At 36.9% G+C, this 19,977-nt stretch overlaps 1 protein-coding gene across 2 annotated transcripts; it reads left to right on the top strand.

Annotated features, from left to right (window-relative positions):
- Positions 1–2,469: 2,469 nt before the first annotated feature.
- CYP7A1 (cytochrome P450 family 7 subfamily A member 1) lies at positions 2,470–18,086 on the top strand. 2 transcript variants are annotated; one of them, XM_012463743.3, is made up of 8 exons: positions 2,470–2,757; positions 4,056–4,099; positions 8,509–8,611; positions 10,468–10,708; positions 11,758–12,344; positions 13,653–13,783; positions 15,649–15,824; positions 16,402–18,086. In XM_012463743.3, exons 3-8 carry the CDS (start codon positions 8,532–8,534, stop codon positions 16,699–16,701), a joined length of 1,515 nt encoding a protein of 504 aa, XP_012319166.1. In that variant the 5' UTR covers positions 2,470–2,757; positions 4,056–4,099; positions 8,509–8,531; the 3' UTR covers positions 16,702–18,086. The 2 variants fall into 2 exon arrangements, with proteins under 2 accessions (XP_012319166.1, XP_012319165.1); XM_012463742.2 differs by lacking the exons at positions 2,470–2,757; positions 4,056–4,099 and having other exon boundaries at positions 8,419–8,611.
- Positions 18,087–19,977: the final 1,891 nt, after the last annotated feature.

Here is a 19,977-nt window from a genome sequence, read left to right as displayed (position 1 = left end):
GAATAAGACAAGGACATCTGCTCTTGCCACTTCTATTCAACACTGAATTGGAAACTTCCAATCTATCTAAGGCAGTCAAACAAGAAAAAGAAATAAAGGAAAATAAAATCATCACTATTTTCAGAATACCTAACTTTACATATCAAAAATCCAAAGGAATCCACAATAAAAGCTTATAGAGCTAATAAACAAGTTCAGCAAAGTTGTAGGATGAAAAATCAACATCCAAAAACCAGTTTGTTTCTATACAGTAGCAAAGAAAAATCTGTAAATAGTTAAGAAAAACAATTCCTTGTACAATAGCATAAATAAAAATAAGATACTTATGAATAAATTTAACAAAAGAAATACAATACTTGTACACTGAAAACTACAAAGCATCATTAGAATAACTCACAGTAGACCTAAATAAATAGAAAGGCACCCGTGTTTATGGATCAGAAGACAGTATTGTTAGGATGGTAATACTCTCTTTCCAAATCGAACTAGAGATTATCAAAACTCCAGTTTCCAGTTTTGCAGAGACTGACAAGCTGATCTTGAAATCCACATGGAAACGTAAAGTATCCACAGAATATTCAGAACAATCTTGAAAAAGAACACATTATGCTGGGCGCGGTGGCTCATACCTATAATCAAAGCACTTTGGGAGGTCAAGGCGGGTGAATCATGAGGTCAGGAGTTCGAGACCAGCTTGACCAACATTGTGAAACCCGGTTTCTACTAAAAATACAAAAATTAGCTGGGTGTGGTGGTGTGCAAGTGTAATTCCAGCCATTCAGGAGGCTGAGGCAGGAGAATCGCTTGAACCCAGGAGGCAGAGGTTGCAGTGAGCCAAGGTCGCACCAATGCACTCCAGCCTGGGCAACAGAGGAAGACTCTATCTCAAAAAATAAAAATAAAAAGGCCGGGCATGGTGGCTCGCTCCTGTAATCCCAACATTTTGGAAGGTTGGGGTGGGTGTATCCTCTGAGGTCTCAGGAGTTTAAGCAACATGGTGAAACCCTGTCTCTACTAAAAATACAAAAATCAGGCAGGTGTGGTGTTGTGTGCCTATAATCCCAGCTATTTAGGAGGCTGAGGCAGGAGAATCAATTGAACCGGGAGATGGAGGTTGCAGTGAGCTGAAATCACACCACTACATTACAGGCTGTGTGACAGAGTGAGACTCCATCTCCATAAATAAATAAATAAATAAAACAAAAACTTTTGTGCATCAAGGTCAGTATCAAGAAAGTGCAAAGACAACCCACAGAATGGGAGAAAATATTTAAAAATCTTATCTGATAAGGATCTAATTGCCTGGAATAAACTTACAACTCAGCAATGAAAGAGACAGAAACCCAGATGAGCAAAATAAGGAAAGGACTTGAATAGACACTTCTCTGAAGAGGATTTACAAATGGGCGATAAACACATGAAAAGATTTTCAACATCATTAGTTATTTGGGAAAAGTAAATCAAAACCACAATAAGATACCACTTACCACCCACTAGGATGGCTATAATTTAAAAAACAGACAATAATAAGTGTTGACAAACAATATGAGGAAATTTGAACCCTCTTTCCTTGCTCATGGGAAAGTAAAATGGTGCAGTGATTCTGGAAACCAGTTTGGCAGTGGCAGTTCCTCAAAAAGTGAAATATAGTTACCATAAGACAGGCAACTACACCCTTAACTACTCAGAAAATTAAAAATACAGTTTCACACAAAAACCTGTCTGCAAACGTTCACAGCAGCACTATTTATAGTAAGTAAAAAGTGAAAACAACCCAAATGTCCATTAATTGATTAGTAAATAAAATGTCCTGTATCTATATAGTGAAATATTATTCAGCCATATAAAGGAATGAAATACTGATAAATACTACAATGTAGATGAGCCTTGAGAATATTACGCTAAATGAAAGAAGTCAGATGTAAATATATACATATTTGCACATAGATATAATAATTTTAGATCATTTATATGAAATGTCTAGCACAGGCAAATCTATAGAAACAGAGAGTATATTGGTGGTTGCCAGGGACCGAGGGTGGAGAGTGCCTGCAAATGGATACAGAATTTCTTTTGGTGATAATGAAAATGTTCCGGAATTGGACAGTGGTGATGGTCTTTAAATATGTTAGAAATTTTGAACTGTACTCTTTAAAGGGGCAAATATCATGGTATTCAAATTTTATCTAAAGAAAAATGAATAAAAAGTAAATCATTGCAAATATCTGACGGCATGGGGTTTGTGCGGTAACTGGCATTCCACAGTGATTTTCAAAGGGCTGTGCTATTTTCATTTTGTTTTGTTTTAGTTATGGAGCCCTTCCTTGAAACAAACTTCATACTACTGTCCCCTTTCATGAAGCAGAAGAGGGCAGTGGGCAGAGCCTTTCCTTCGGCCTTCTCCTCCACTGTAACAGGGAGCCCTGGAGCTCTGGGAGAAAATCTCTGAAATATAAAGGGCATGCATGTGAGCTGTGGAGTCCCAGAGCCCGGGGTTTGGATCCTAAACCTGCAACTCCTGTGAATTGAGTTTTGGGAAGCTGCCGAAACTCTGAGCTCCTGTTTTCGCATAGTAGTATTGTGAGGGTTAGATGAGACGATGTATGTGAAGACCCTGGCCCCATAGTACGTGCTCTGCCACACATTCCGGTGACACGTTCATCACACGTTTTAGCATTTTCTTAAAATATCGGTAAGAAGACAACAGAACTTACTTGGCTTTTACAACAGAGCAGACGGAACAAGTCGGCGGTCAAGGTGCTAACATTCTTCACGGTTCTTCACCACCTTTTGTTCTGTGAGCCTATAGGGAAAATTCTTCTTCTTTCTCATCCCTTTATCTGCAGGGGGGAAACAGTACTTTAGCAATGACCCAGTTCAGGAACATCTCCAGAGCCATTAACACACAGAGATTTGTTCTGTTCTCTCTGTGCTCCATCTCTCAGGAACCTCAGCCTTCCTCCTAGGAGCTAGGGAAAGTCAGGAAGTGAAAGTAGTACCCCAGCTAATGACCTGCCCTGTGCTGGCCTGAGAACACAAGATGGCTTCCTCCATGGCTCAGGATTTGGTTTCCTTTAGCATGTCCGTTTGGAAAGAGTTCCATGAGATTGGAGAGATAAAAGGAGCCAGGATTGCTCACATTCAGGAAAAAACTCTTCTCTTTCTCTCCCTCCCTCTGACTGCCCTCTTCTCCCTCTTTCTCTCTGTGTCTGTCTCTCTCTCTCTCTCTCTGTCTCCCTGAGCTGGTGAGGTCAGTTGGTCCCAGTAAGTCCAATGAACGAGTTGGGCTTCTTGGACTAAGCTTCAGAAGGCTGATTGGGATGAGACCTTTTCACAAAAGTAAAGGAACCACTTAGTCTTTGATTCCAGGCCCCCAGGCCTGCCTTTGACTTGGGTGAATGGAGTTCTCCCTGTGCTACGGTAGGCATAGTAGGGGCTGCCCTGGGCTTGGAGCCAGAGCTTCGCTGTATTCAGTCACCTGTACCTTGAGGCAACACTGCCTGCTTCATGGTACTACCCTGTAGATTAAATGAAGCACGTTTCTGACGATCTTGGCACTGAATATTGATGCACTGGCCAGTCCTTTTCTGAGAGCAAAAAATGGTGGTTTTATTTTTTGTCAGAAATCGAATAAATATGTTTGTTCTCCTGTTGGTTAGCTATGTTCCCTAGAGCGCAGAGACTTTGCCTGTCTCAATCTCTTTATCTCCAGAATCTAAAAGGTGCTCTGCGCAAAGTACATTTTAAGTTCACGTGAAGGAATGAATGAAAAACGTGATTTATTCATACCCAGTTGGTGGTATGTGTACCATTTCCTTAACCTGTAGTCAGGTGGCCTTTGACTCCCCTGTACTTCTTGTGAGGTACCGTGCTGTAAAGGTGGACTATCGCACTTCAATTCAGAGCAATCTGGGCTTGAATCCTGGATTTAGTTTTTTAACTACAGCAAATATTTTGAGCATAGATTGTGCCAAGCATTAGGCTGTCTTACACACATTGTCTTATTTCATCTCAGTATCTATGAGTCATGCACTATAATCATTATCATTTTACAGATAAGAAAGCGAAGACTTGGAGAGGAAAAGCATCTTGTTCAAAGGTAAATACTTAATGGTCAAAATGCAAATCTAGATTTAATTGCAGCATCCTCTTCATCGTCTATTTAAACTAATTCAAGCTATGTAACATTTCCCACTAAACCTTCCTGCCTCTATTTCCTCATCTTTAACATGGCCAAAATACCTGTCCTGCCCAAGTTAGTTATTTCATTCAGGTAGAAAAATACACATGAGAAGCTTTTAAAAAGTGAAAACCTCAAAATGAATGTAAAAATTATGATGATTCTCTTAGAATTTGTCAACACCTTCTTATTCTCTAGTCCTGCTAGGCATTTACAACCTGAAAACCATGTATTTAAGATTCAAATCTATATTTGTATTTGCCATAACTGGTTTTATTTTTCTTATGGCTTCATGAAAATGTGGCTCAAATGTATTTGTTATGAAAGCCCCAAATTAATCACAAGACTTCACCAGCCCATTCCACAACAAACTCCCACTAACTTGCTCTGACTTAGAAACCTCATATACAGTCTTGATTCAGGAAAGCTCTGTAATGTTCTTGGAAAATGCAAAGTGCTGTCTTAATTGAGATAATCTGTGTTCCACTATAGAGAGGTGGTTTAACTTGTGGATTCAGAAAAACAACTGGTTTGACTCAATTTTTTGACCATGTTCACAGTTCATTTTATTTAAAGCAATCAGAGTGATGTGTGTGTTCTATGTTCATTGCATAGAAACTTCATAGAAACTATACCTAATACCATAAGTGAGTTTACATAACCTCATAGCTTTAATTGTTCTTTTTACATTCTACTCCTCTGGTTTGAGTGTCCATGTTTTGTGTATTTCCATTCATGGGGTTGAGATATTTGATTCAGGCTTTATATTTTCTGAGGCCCCGAGCAAGTATTTCTTCCACACTTTAGGAAGTGTGGCCCCTTTACTACTCTACATAAACAAAGAGAAAATTGGCAGGCTATGGCGGGATTAGAATTTAGATAAACTCAGCTTATATGCCAGGTTTTCTGGCAACTATAACCCTGTCCTTTGTCAGAGCACTTACTCTTTCTCCTGATGTAGTGGAAACTCCACAGGGTCAGGGCTCAGGGCTTTCTTGGTGACATTGTCTCCACTGCTGACTCAGAGCCAGGCATGTAGTAGATATACGTGTGTGTGTGTGTGTGTGTGTGTGTGTGTGTGTGTGAGAGAGAGAGAGAGAGAGAGAGAGAGAGAGAAAGAGAGAGACAGAGACAGAGAGAGAGAGACACAGAGAGAGAGAAACAAGAGAGACACACAGAAAGATGGTGAGACAGAGAGACACAGATAAAGAGAATAAATAAAACTTTACCAGCTGAAACATAGAGAAGAGAAAAACAGTCAAAGGACATGCCATTGAGCTGGCATTTATTCAATAATTGATGCACCAGGCACTGTGCTAAAAACACATCAAGATGTCATAAAATCAGAAAATCTTTCTGTATTTCCTTATCGTCTATTAACAGTTTTGACAACTGTAACAAAACTATCTGAATTTCCACTGTTGGATTAGAAGCAGCATATTTGAGCTGTGATAGGTACCATTTGTGGACACATGACAGCAGCAAGAAGTGACATCCTGAGAAGGGAAAACACAAACCAGATATAATAAATACGAATATTTAAGGCTCAGTTTTTCTGGGTGTGTGTGTTTCCTGTGCTTTTGTTGTATGAAAGAGGGGTTGTAAGTGCAGGAGTAAAAAGATTAGGATAAAGGAAATCTAGATAAACACCGACAAGGCTACATTTGAAAGGAGTTCCTGGCATTCTGAGAGGGGGCGAGGAAGGTTGTGAATGTATTTCTTTCATGCTGCTGATAAAGACATACCTGAAACTGGGCAATTTACAAAAGAAAGAGGTTTATTGGACTTACAATTCTACATGGCTGGGAGGCCTCACGATCATGGTGAAAGGCGAAAGGCACATCTCACATGGCAGCAGACAAGAGAAGAGCTTGTGCAGGGAAACTCCTCTTTTTAAAACCATCAGATCTCATGAGAATTATTCACTGTCATGACAACAGCACAGGAAAGACCTGCACCCATAATTCAATCACCTCCTACCAGCTTCCTCCCACAACACGTGAGAATTCAAGATGAGATTTGGCCGGGGACACAGCCAAACCATGTCACACTACCATGCCCAACTTCCCTTCCTTTTTTGTTTGTTCTTCATTTGTCTGAGAAGAGGCTCTAAAGCCCTTCTCAGATATTATATTTCAGAGTTTTTCTGAATTGTTTGGATATCAGATTGGCAATTTATCTGACTGGGATGCCCTGCTGTGACTGGCTTGCCCTGCTGTGACTGGCTGTGTATGGGGTCAGCTTATTTATAAGCTGTATTTTTAAAAGATATATTAATTTTTTAAAAATTCATCTGTCTAAATAATATGCATGAAGCCCCCCCAAAACCTAGATTCTAAGAAAAATCTATGTACTGCCTACAATGATTGATATTAATAATTATAATGATAAATACACAAAAAGATGTATGATCTCTATTTAAAAAGGCAAAAAGAAAAAAAACAGAAAACAAAACCCCATGAAATAAATCTGTGGAGTTTATAGCCAAAACTGGAAACAACCCTCATGTCCATCAATAGGAAATCAGTTAAATAAATTATAGTACATTTATCCAATGGAAGATTAAACACATATTCAAAATAATTATTTATACATATTTATATATATAAATATAGAGAGGATACTGTATGTGTATACATGTACATATAATACATGTACATATATGTATATATGTTCACATATACACACATGCACATATATACATATATGTACACATATACGTATATGTATATATAACTTACATATATACATATATGTATACACACATATACATACATGTACAAACATGTACATATATACATATACGTACACATATGTACATATATACATATACATACACACATGTACATATATACATATACATATGTACACACATGTACGTATATATATAACTATATATAACTCATATATAGTTATATATCTGTATATATAACTATAAATAATTATATAACTATATAGTTATATATATAACGTATCTATACATATATACACACACATATATATGTGTATATATACACACACACAGTACTCTTGCCCACCTTCTTGTCTTTTGCCTTAACTCTGTGAATTCACATTCACTCTGCTTCAGTGGACACTCCCTTCTTTCCAGTTCTTAGACTCACCAGGTTGATCCTTCACTCAGGACGTTGCATTTGTTGCCTCCTCTTTCTGGAATATCTTTCCTTCTGATATTCACATGAGTAGTCCCTTGTCATTCAAATCTCAAATGTCACATCTTCGGATAACCTTTCTCTGATCATCATATCTAAAGTTGTCCTCATCCTCCCATAGCGTTCTATAACCTGTTTGTTGTTTTCATAACATTTGTTTTATTATTCCTTTCTTCACTGGAATAGTTTCCATTAGATTAGGAAACCTGCCTATCTTGTTAATGCCTGTAACTAGAATACTTTTGAAAAGTTCTTGTCATGTAATAAATGCTCAACTAATATTTTTGGGTACACAGAAATAAAGTTTGGAAGAATATATGCCAAACAGTTAATAGTGGTTACTTCTGAGTAGAGGAGTAGTGTGGTAGGGAAACTGTTAACAGATGTTCACTTTCCAACAAGATATGTTTTAGTTAGTCATAGCTTACTTGAAATGAAATGTATTATTTTAACAATTGGAAAAATTAATAACCATATTTTAATTACAAAAATGATAGATAAAATTTTGATGCTTCCTATAAGCCATATTTATCTAGAGGATATACTTATGAAGAATACTCTCTTGAGGATGTTAGGTAAGTACATGTTACTATATGTAGTAAAATATCTATGACTTTATAAAAGCACCGAAACATGAAGCAACAGAAATGTTTTTCCCAGTTCTCTTTCCTCTGAACTTGATCACCATCTCTCTGGAAAAGCATTTAAATTAATTCTTCTTTAAAGTTAACAAGACCAAATTATAAGCTTGACGAATAACTCATGCTTATTTTTCTTTATATTATTATATTTTATATACTTATTAGCTATGCCTATCTTGAACATGCTTATTTGTTCTTTTTACACATACTAAACTTGTAATATTAGCTGTTGTCCCCTGGTCCGAATGTTAAGTCAACATATATTTGAGAGACCTTCAACTTATCAAGTATTGCAGGTCTCTGATTGCTTTGGAACCACTTCTGATACCTGTGGACTTAGTTCAAGGCCAGTTACTACCATTTTTTTTTTTTCTAGTAGAATGAACAAATGGCTAATTGTTTGCTTTGGTCAACAAAGCTCAAGTTAATGGGTCTGGGTACTACGTATATTAAAAGCCTAGCTTGAGTCTCTGTTCAGTGACATCTTGCCTTTCTAATCAGAGATTTTCTTCCTCAGAGATTCTGGCCTAGATTTGCAAAATGTTGACCATATCTTTGATTTGGGGGATTGCTGTAGCAGCATGTTGTTGTCTATGGCTTATTCTTGGAATAAGGAGAAGGTAAGAAATGTTTTATCTTTAAATTGCTCTTTAATTCATGCATTTTTTAACCTTTACTATTACACAGTAAATTTGGTTTTCTATACTTACACATATTAGTATTATCTTCCTTATTTTTTAAAATGAAAAATTTAATTTGAATTTTAAAATATCTTTTTTACTATATCTAACAAAATATATGATGACAGCTTCCCTTTTTAGTATCAGCATATACCAGTGGTAATATGTAAATGTATATTGCTGTTAAGCATGACTGACAGAAATTTTATAAGGTCTCTATGTACATTTATATGTGTATCTAAAGAGGAAGCCCAATTAGTAAGGATAGAAGTAGCAAGTGGGAATCTGCAATGGAAAGGATTGCTTTCTATCACACGGCCTCAGTAGATAATCTCACTAAATTAATATTCCCTTTTAAGCTCATTCTTGTGTATCATATAGACTCAGCCTAAGCCTGGACAAGAGCATAGAGCCTGAGCTGATCATTCTATTACTGTTTTTAAATCAATGTTGATCAACTATGGTGAATTGGGAACCTTTGCTAAGTGTATGTGACATCAATTTCACTTATTTACAATCAAGAATGCAAGAAATACAAATACCAGTCAGATCCAGAACCGTAGTTTATTTAACCTCTTTTTTATTTTGAAACAGAGTCTTGCTCTGTCACCAGGCGCCAGGCTGGAGTGCAGTGGCGCAATCTCAGCTCACTGCAACCTCCGCCTCCCGGATTCAAGCAATTCTCCTGCCTCAACCTCCCTAGTAGCTGGGACTACAGGTGTGCACTACCACACCCAGTTAATTTTTATATTTTATAGTAGAGATGGGGTTTCACCATGTTGGCCAGGATGGTCTTGATCTCTTGACCTCATGATCTGCCCGCCTTGGCCTCCCAAAGTGCTGGGATTACAGGCGTGAGCCACCACGCCCAGCATTTATTTAACTTCTAATTGGCTCAAGGAGTAATTGTGGGGAGGGCATGTAGATATTCTCTGCTATGTCAACCTCAAAAAGAGAAGATCACCCCAAGCATATTTCAGCTTCATAGATTGCTATGTGTTGTCAACCTTTTGCAAGTTTGTCCTTTAAGGTATTTTAATTCAGGCCTGATAGTTTTTATTTTTAATTAAATTACTTATATTTAAACTAAAAGAAGAAAAATAATTACTTTATACTGTAGTATCAAGAGGTACAGAAGTTTATGTTGGAAAATAAGTTTATATTTTCTAATAAAAACATTTTAAAAGCAATGAATTACAATAGATGATTCTGTCAGTGTTTATCTTACTCAATTTAATTTTATAATAAACTAATTTCTCACATGAGATTCTTCTTTGAACTCTCCTTATGGAACAGTAATATCTTTAAACTATGAAGATTTCGAAAACTTCAGTTCTGCAATCCTCTCCTATTCAGTGTTCTATGTCTAAAGACATAATCAAAAGAAACATTTTGAGATATTTAGGCAAAGTATGCTTAGCAAAAATATAGACACTAGAATGTAATTTTGTTTCCACACTCACAGCAAGAATCTTGTTGGCCATGTAAATCCTTTCACCTGTATCATTGAGAAAAGTGACGAGCACATAGTCACTTTGCTGACTGTGTATATGGATGAATGTATATATGGACAGGTGTACGAATGGATGGATTCAGTAATCCTTTTCACCAACATATCATGTTACTAGGTTAATATAACCTATTATCATAGTGAAAGAGCAGGGTCCATCTAACAAAATAAATATCAATAAACTACAGGGTTTCGAAGTTTGAAGTCAGTGAGAAAAATTTTAATACCTGATGTAAGTAAAAAACCAAATACATAATCATCCATGTCTATCATATGTGTCTGACAGGCAAACGGGTGAACCGCCTCTAGAGAATGGGTTGATTCCATACCTGGGCTGTGCTCTGCAGTTTGGTGCTAATCCTCTTGAGTTCCTCAGAGCAAATCAAAGGAAACATGGTCATGTTTTTACCTGCAAACTAATGGGAAAATACGTCCATTTCATCACAAATCCCTTGTCATACCATAAGGTGTTGTGCCATGGAAAACATTTTGATTGGAAAAAATTTCACTTTGCTACTTCTGCAAAGGTAAGCAGTTTTACATTAATATACCATTCTGTTTGTCTTCTACCTTTTTATGTGCTGTTGTATTTAGAAAGTTTGATGTATTTAGATTTAAAGATAAAGGTGTTGAAGAGAGTTATCTTTGTGTGGAGATTCTTAGAAACATAAATAAATTAAATTAGACATAGCTTCATAGTAATAATCATTTAGAAAGTCAAAATAGGTATAGATTTGTCATGTTAACCAACTAATGAGGGTGAAATAAACATTAAATGCTTTACTGAGTCAGGTGGCACTGTATGAGTAGGATAGATAAAAATTCATCACATCAGCAATGTCTGTGCAACACCAAGAGTGCAAGTGATGGAAACCTGACATTCAACAATTGTCTTACCACACTCGTACCCCACAGTGTTTCATTTTGTTAAGGAATGGCAAGATATTTTAACATCATTTAGATGTAATAAAAGAAACTCTGTTACTGAGGAAAAAAACTAACAAGTACTTACTTTCTGCAAATAAATATTAGTTTTGGTCTTTGTGAGTAAGTAACCTAAAGTTTGTTTAAAATACATCTACATCCAAGCACAATGGAACACACCTATAGTCCCAGCTACTTGAGAGGCTGAGGCAGGAGGATCACTTGAGCCCAGGAGTTTGAGGCTGCAGTGAGCTATCATTGTGCCACTGCACTCTAGCCTGGGCAACAACGTGAGACTCCATCTCTAAAAGAAAAAGAAAAAGAAATCTACAAATAATATAAAAGATAACCAATGATTTTAAAACATTATCAATTAGTTTACGTGGCATAGGTGTAAATAAGGGCAGTAGCATAAGAAATAAGAAATAGATGACTTGAGTGATCCAGGGGAGTTCCACTGAACTTAGCTTTAAAGGAAAGGTACAGTTTGGCCATTTGTTTGTAATTTGCTATGAAATTGTCCAAGGGAAAGCCAATTTCCCATTTTTAACAAGTGAAGAACTATGAAAGTATCTAATCCATTTTTCAGTCATTTACTCTGACTAGGTCAGGTTTAATTTCTTTTTTTTCTACACGTTTTATTTGCTGTCAGGCATTTGGGCACGGAAGCATTGACCCGAGGGATGGAAATACCACTGAAAACATAAACGACACTTTCATCAAAACCCTGCAGGGCAATGCCTTGAATTCCCTCACAGAAAGCATGATGGAAAACCTCCAACATATCATGAGACCTCCAGACTTTTCTAACTCAAAGACCTCTGCCTGGGTGACAGAAGGGATGTATTCTTTCTGCTACCGAGTGATGTTTGAAGCTGGGTATTTAACTCTCTTTGGCAGAGATCTTACAAGTCAGGACACACAGAGAGCACATATTCTAAACAACCTTGACAACTTCAAGCAATTCGACAAAGTCTTTCCAGCTCTGGTAGCAGGCCTCCCCATTCACATGTTTAGGACTGCACACAATGCCCGAGAAAAGCTGGCAGAGAGCTTGAGGCACGAGAACCTCAAAAAGAGGGGAAACGTCTCAGAACTGGTCAGCCTGCGCATGTTTCTGAATGACACGTTGTCCACCTTCGATGACCTGGAGAAGGCCAAGACACACCTCGTGATCCTCTGGGCATCGCAAGCAAACACCATTCCAGCGACTTTCTGGAGTTTATTTCAAATGATTAGGTGACTAACACCCTATCCGTTTCTTTTTTTATTTTAGTAGAAAGTAGAAATTAAACCGTTTTAACTTAAAGAAAAAAAGCCTCATAGTGCTTTCTCATGCCATCAATAAAGAATGTAACACTAATGCGTGTTAGTGTTTACATGTATGAGTTCATTCAGTCCTCACAAAAACATAGGCAGCTATGACTGATAAAGGTGTCTTATAGAAACAAAGACAGTCCCAGAGAAAGAAATGTCATCCCAAGCCACAGAGCTTGTAGGTACTGGTGTTGGGTCAATTCCGGCCACTTGGCCCAGCACGCTTGCTCCTAACTCCATGCTGTTCCTCACGACGCCGACTTAAGTCCATAAATGCAGTTTTCATGATCATAAAAATGTGTTTAAGTGATTATTGATTTACGGACAACAATCAGGGCAGTGACTATGCCTTCTTTATTAGTTCATTCACAGTTTATGTTTTCACTCAATTAGGAATTGCTGTCTTTCTATTTATCTGACCAACTATAAGAGCTATGAATCAATCATAATCTATTATTATTGATAAGAGACTTTGCTAGGTTTTGCCTTTTAAAACTGTATGTAACAGAAAAAACTGTAATAAGATATATTTTACATAACATGATTTCTCTCCAAAGTGTTAGTTTTTCTGGAATTTGAAATTAGAATGGTCTATTGAATTATTCCAATTAAATTCGATATTTAGTATCATGTAGACACAAAATTGCTACTCCATAGGATCGGGAATGCCAAATTTCTACTGATGGCTGATGACTTTAGGCCTTATAAAATATTTTAAAACTTAATTTCAGATATAGGAACTTATTACTAATTTGTCACAAATGTTAACTATCTTCCAAAGTGATTACTTGAGAAAGCACATCCAGAATAAATTCACATATTTACAGTAGGCATACAACATCAATTTAAAATCATAAAGGAAAATGTAGCCATAGTTTGTGATAGTCTTGCAAATAACTATCAAACATTTTGAGCCTCAATGTACTGTAATTTTTTTATGTAGTCCCCCAACCATGTCTAATCCTTATTAGAAACACTTATTTATAAAAGCCCTGACTAAAGTTTAACTTTTATGTAGCAAGGCCCTTTTAAGGCAGCAGTTCTTACTGATATCCAAGGACAGAAACACAGTTATAAATGGAGTAAAAGCAATCGGGAATATCCCTTTCCCTCCTCCCCTAATATCTTCATCATCTAGTTAAAAGGAAGGGGAAAGGCCTAATTGTTTGCAGATCTCAGAGTATGGAAAAAGCTTATTTTCTGTACATCTTTTCTCTTAACTTTCAATAGGCACCCGGAAGCAATGAAAGCAGCTACTGAAGAAGTGAAAAGAACACTAGAGAATGCTGGTCAAAAAGTCAGCTTGGAAGGCAATCCTATTTGTTTGAGTCAAACGCAAATGAATGACCTGCCAGTACTAGGTGGGTACACTCGTTATGTTGCATTTCATTTTCTATGTCCTACAACTAACAATAATAACCAACATAAATTCCATACCTACTGAATTCTAGGCATTAAGCTAAGTATTTCGTATGAGTTTTCTTGGTTAATCCTCACAACAATCCTGTGATCTGGGACTGTTACTATTTATTTGTATCAAGTGAGGAAACTGACACCTAGGGGTTAAGCTGCAGCCAGGGTAGAATCAAATACATTATTATGTGGGACTCTTGATGCTGTTCTCTCAACCACCACCTGCACTGCCACACTATGTTTCTCATATTCCTCTTACCACTAATCTGATGTTTAATGGAAGCATATTAGTCATTTTCATAAAATAAAGGAGGGAAAAGAACCACTAAGAAACCACAATTACCTGCATGGATTGAGTGATGGAGCCGAAGGTTCTTTGATTTTTCTTTGTTCTGCTTTTCTATATTCTATAGTAATGTAACAATATGACATTTTAATTTTCATTTACATATTTTTTTGAGACAAAGTCTCTTTCTGTGGCCCAGGCTGGAGTGCAATGGGGTGATCTTGGCTCACTGTAACCTCTGCCTCCTGGGTTCAAGTCATTCTCCTCCTCCGCTTCCCAAGTAGCTGGAATTACAGGTGCATGCCATCACCTCCAGCTAATCTTTGTATTTTTAGTAGAGACGGGTTTTATGGGCTGTTATGGGTTTTCCTAAAGTGCTGGGATTACAGACACGAGCCACCACACCTTGACAACATGATGTTTATAGTAAGAAAGTTTTCTTTTTTTGGATATTTTCTTTAAGGAGGCAAGAAGCTTAGGTTCCATGCTGGGTCTGACTTGGGAGACTTTTGACCTGTCACTTCTCTTTTGGGGGCCTTACTTTTATAATCTGTAAAACAAAATGCTAACATTCTGGGATTTTATACACAATCATGTAATGACCACCCTAAAATATGACAGTTGAGGGATAAGGCTACAAGGCTAGGCTGGACCTCTCGTGAGCTCTCTATATTTCAGCCATTTTCAGGTTGGTTCTTTTTGTCCCTTTATGCCTTTACCAGGCAGCAGGGATTGCCACACAACATCAGAGAGTATATGGATAAAAATAGGTTCTTGTAAATGTTGAACTGAAGCTGCATTAAATGTCTAAAAAAAAAAAGTATATATCAGTGCTATCAGTATATTAAATCTCAGAAGTCCTCAGTAAATTAAATCTCAGAAGTAATAAACTTTGAATAATTTACGTAAGATGATTACTTTTCTATAAAATGATGGAAGTTTGTTTCCCAGTTATTACCGAGACAATTATCTCTAATCCAACAATTATTATTAACTCAGATGATCAGATTTAAAAATACATTCAGGCCAGGTGTGGTGGCTTATGCCTGTAATCAAAGCACTTGGAGGCTGAGGTGGATGCATCACTTAAGCCTAGAAGTTCAAGAGCAGCTTCGGCAACATAGCAAAACCCTGTCTCTGCAAACAATAAATAAAAAAAATTATCTGGGCGTGGTGGCAAATGCCTATAGTGGCAGCTACTCGAGGGCCTGTGGAGGGTGGATCACTTGAGCCTGGGAGGTTGAGGTTGCAGTGAGTCAGGATCAGGCCGCTGCACTGCAGCCTGGGCAGTAGAATGAGACCCTGGATAAAAGCAAAAACAAAAATTAAAAAAAATCAGACGCAGTTGAATCATTGATAAAAGCATAATGGTCAGAGAAAGAAAGTTTGGGAAATTTGTATCTCATCAGCATCCCATAGCCTGTTCATCTTAGTGTTATGGGTTGCTAGGCTGTCTGTATTTCAGACTCTATATTATGTGACTCTCAAATACTTGATTTGTTCTTCTTTTCTCTTCTAAATATTTAGATAGTATAATCAAAGAGTCGCTGAGACTTTCCAGTGCCTCCCTCAACATCCGGACAGCTAAGGAGGATTTCACTTTGCTCCTTGAGGACGGTTCCTACAACATCCGAAAGGATGACATCATAGCTCTTTATCCACAGTTAATGCACTTAGATCCAGAAATCTACCCAGACCCTTCGGTAAGTGCCTGTTCATTGAAGTTCAATATCCAGCTGATAGTTACCTAGATCTAAATAAAGAGGAAATTTACAATGGTAGAATTGATTTGATTATTGTAGTCATAGGGATTGTCCCCTTAATTGTGTTAAATATTCATGTATTTTGAAGAATTTAGATAATGACCTGAATTTTTATTTTTAGTCCTGATATTTGCCATCATATAGTCTTTGCTAGATTATATTTGCAGTCATGATAATAAATCTGCCACTTGTTTTTTTCTTAAGAAGCTCCTCCCACGTCCAGGAAATTAGAGGCTAATATATTGATTCTTCTAGTTTCTTCTGGGAACTCTTCTCTCTCTAGCTCTGTCTGACTAAGGAACTAATTGTTTAAGCTGGATAGGAGGTATCAGAAGACTTCCTGAGCTCATAAAGCTCCTATTCCTTTTCACTTTCTGATTCAATGTGGAATATTAGCTAAATCACTAATGGAGTAGATTTAAAAAGAAAATTACTCTTTGGAGCTTCCAGGTTGAGAAAGAGATAAATTTCTTTAAAACTAACTTAAAGACTTGTTTTCTTTGTATTTTTACTGCAGACTTTTAAATATGATCGGTATCTTGATGAAAACGGGAAGACAAAGACTACCTTCTATTGTAATGGACTCAAGTTAAAGTGTTACTACATGCCCTTTGGGTCAGGAGCTACAATATGTCCTGGAAGATTGTTCGCTATCCACGAAATCAAGCAATTTTTGATTCTGATGCTTTCTTATTTTGAACTGGAGCTTGTAGAGGGCCAAGCTAAATGTCCGCCTTTGGACCAGTCCCGGGCAGGCCTGGGCATTTTGCCACCATTGAATGATATTGAGTTTAAATATAAATTCAAGCATTTGTGAATACATGGCTGAAATAAGAAGACACTAGGTGATATTACAGGACTGTAGAACATCATCACTACACAGTCCCTTTGGACAAATGCATTTAGTGGTGGTAGAAATGATTCACCAGGTCCAATGCCGTTCACCAATGCTTGCTTGTGAATCTTAACATTTTGCTGACAGTTTCCAGATGCTATCACAGACTGTCCTAGTGAAAAGAACTAGTTTCTAGGAGCACAAGAATTTGTTTTCATTTGTGTAAGTCCATGAATGTTCATATAGCCAGAGATTGAATTTTAATATTTTCAGAGGAAAACACCTTTATTTTTTTTTTCAAAATGAAGATACACATTCCAGCCAGGTGTGGTAGCAGGCACCTGTAGTCTTAGCTACTTGTCAGGCCAAAGAATGAGGATGGCTTGAGCCTAGGAGTTCAAAACCAGACTGGACAGCTTAGTGAGACCCCGTCTCTAACAAAATGTATTCTAATTGGCAGACTTTTTTTCCTAAGGAAACTGCTTTACTTTTATAAAACTGCCCAACAATTATGGAAAATGTTCAAATTCACGTTTTAGTGAAACTACATTATTTTTTGACTAAATGGTGGGGTTTTATTGGGTATGATCATATATCATAAAGGATATTTCAAATGATTAGTTACATCTTTTGATAAAAAGGAAATTTTTTTCTATTTTTTCTATATCCAAAATTTAGGGCTTTAAAAATGATAATCTTGATTTACCCAAAACATTAAAAGTGATTTTAATATTTTCCATTTATGTTTTAACTTATTGTTGCTGAAAACTCTATTTCAGGTTTTAACTATTTTCTCTATTTTTTTATTTCATATTAATGAGGAGAGTTTTTTCAGAGATTAAGAAAGGCAGTTTTTCTGTCATTATTAAATACACATTATCACTGAAAATATGTAGCTTTTATGTGATATGTTTTAAAGTTAACACTGGATGGGGTTATGAAACGTGTGGAGTGTATTAAGTGCAGCTTGACATTATGTTTTGTTTAAGTGGTTTTTATTGCTAAATGACTTGCAGATGAAGAAAAACTAAGGCGATCTGAGTGTTTAAATGCTGTGTACAACAATGCCTTGATAAAATATTTTAAGTATGAGTTATCGCTATATGTCAATTGATATTTCTGTGTAGTATTTATAAGTAAATTATATTTACCTTTTTGCTTATATTACAAATATTAAGAAAATATTCTGACATTTGATCATTTTGAAATGATTCATTTTTTGGAAATAAAAGTATGAATCTATGTGTATTTATTTATTTATTTATTTTATTTTTAGATAGGGTCTCATCCTGTTGCCCAGGCTGGAGTGTAGTGGTGCAATTTCAGCTCACTGCAACTACCACCTCCTGGGTTCAAGAAATTCTCTTGCTTCAGCCTCCTGAGCTGGGATTACAGGCACGTGTCACCATGCCCAGCTAATTTTTATATTCTTAGTAGAGATGGGGTTTCACCATGTTGGCCAGGCTGGTCTTGAACTCCTGACCTCAGGTGATCTGTTCGCCTCAGCCTCCCAAAGTTCTGTGATGACAGGCAAGAGCCACCAAGCCTGGCCAAATCTATGTGTTTTTAATTTTGAATTATTCAGAGTGTTTAAAACATTCATCCACTGATAAGCTAAACTACAACAATTTTATTCATGATTCATTCAAAATATTCGTATTTTCCTATATTCCAAAAATATTCAAAGTAATAATTTACTCAAAAATCTCCCTCCTCATACTACATAAAACGTATTAAAACTTTTCATCTTGCTATTTAATATTACCATAGATTTATCCCTTAAGCAGGTTATTTTTTATATTAAGAAAATTAAAGTCATTTAGATGTGGTTCAAGATTAGCAAAAATCTATTTTGTAGTGAATGGTTATAAACTAAATTTCTAATGTGGTTTCCGTATGGATTTTATGACTTTTTGAATGCATCCCACATCTTTCCATGTCTTTGTTCTTGGATAGCGAGGGTTGGCAACTGATAGCCCATGGACTAAAGGGTCCCTGCCTCTGTTTTTGTGCAGCCTGAATGTTGAGAATGGTTTTTACATTTTTTAATGGTTAAAAATATATATATATAAAAAGACTCTTTTATGACATGTGAAATGTATATGAAATTCAGACTTCCACACCCATCAGTCAAGTTTTATTGGGACACAGCGTGCCCACTGTTTGCATTCTTGTCTATGCCTGCTGTTGTGATGCCACTGTGGAGCTGAGCAGTTGCAACAGGAAGCATGTGGCCACAAAGCCTGATATATTTAAAATCTAGTTCTTTACAGAAAATGTTTGCCAATCCCTGTTGTATAGCAATTCCAAAGGCTATTTTGTACTACAATCTTATTAATTTAAAAAATGTATAAATGCATTGGTATATGAAGTATTTTGCCTTTTTTGAATAAAGCATGTGAGGAGAATATATTTAAAAAGCCATGGATATAATTTTATCTTAGACAACATTAAGCTAGACCATTAGGAGATGAAACCATTCCATTTAGGAAAGAGATTTTTATTTTAAAAAAAGCATCTAACTTAAAGACATTACAATAACCTATTATAAGATCAAACAAACCTGGGAGATGAGGTATTCATGGTTAAATCCATTCAGATTCCCACATGCCAGGGCCGGGTCACTACTCCACGTGCCATGCATCACCCCTTCAGAGCCTCAAGAGTCCTTTGAGATTTGTGTTACTATTACCTCTATGTCACAAAAGAGAAAGGCGGAACTCCAGAAAGGTTAAGTCACTGGCTCAAGGTCACAATGCTGACAGGTGTGAGAGCTGGGTAGATTGGGGTCCAGGTTGTTCCAACTCAGAGGCAGCACTCTTCCTTGTGTGGCAAGACCAGGTGACCAGGTGACAGACTGTCTTGACTCAGGTCATTGAAAAGATATGCCACAGTAAACAAAATCCATGTCACTCTGTTCCTAAATCCTCACTGTTTGGAAGGATCACTTGGTCAGAGTGTGGGGCACTGTAGCTGCCAGGCCTAGGAAGGTCAGGAAGGAGACTGACTCTAGCTGAGAGCCCGTGAAGAGCCACAGCATAATCAAATACATTACACTGTGCTCACCCTCACGTAGGACGGTGTCTCTTCATCTCACCAACACCTTGGAGTTAATTGTGTAATCTCTTGTTGTTTCTCTTAGGCTCAGTGTTACACATTTTTGAGGCAATGGGCTTAAGGCTTCGGCCTTGGTCTTATAAGTAGATAATGGAATACAGCTTCTCACCAGCATCATCTCCACACCACTTTGGCTGACAT

This window comes from Aotus nancymaae, unplaced genomic scaffold, assembly GCF_030222135.1.
Source record: "Aotus nancymaae isolate 86718 unplaced genomic scaffold, 86718_ANA_hifiasm-v0.15.2.pri h1tg000036l, whole genome shotgun sequence".
Taxonomy (NCBI): Eukaryota; Metazoa; Chordata; class Mammalia; order Primates; family Aotidae; genus Aotus; species Aotus nancymaae.
The sequence above is the reverse complement of the archived record's forward strand: the minus strand, read 5'-3'. Positions and strand labels throughout refer to the sequence as shown.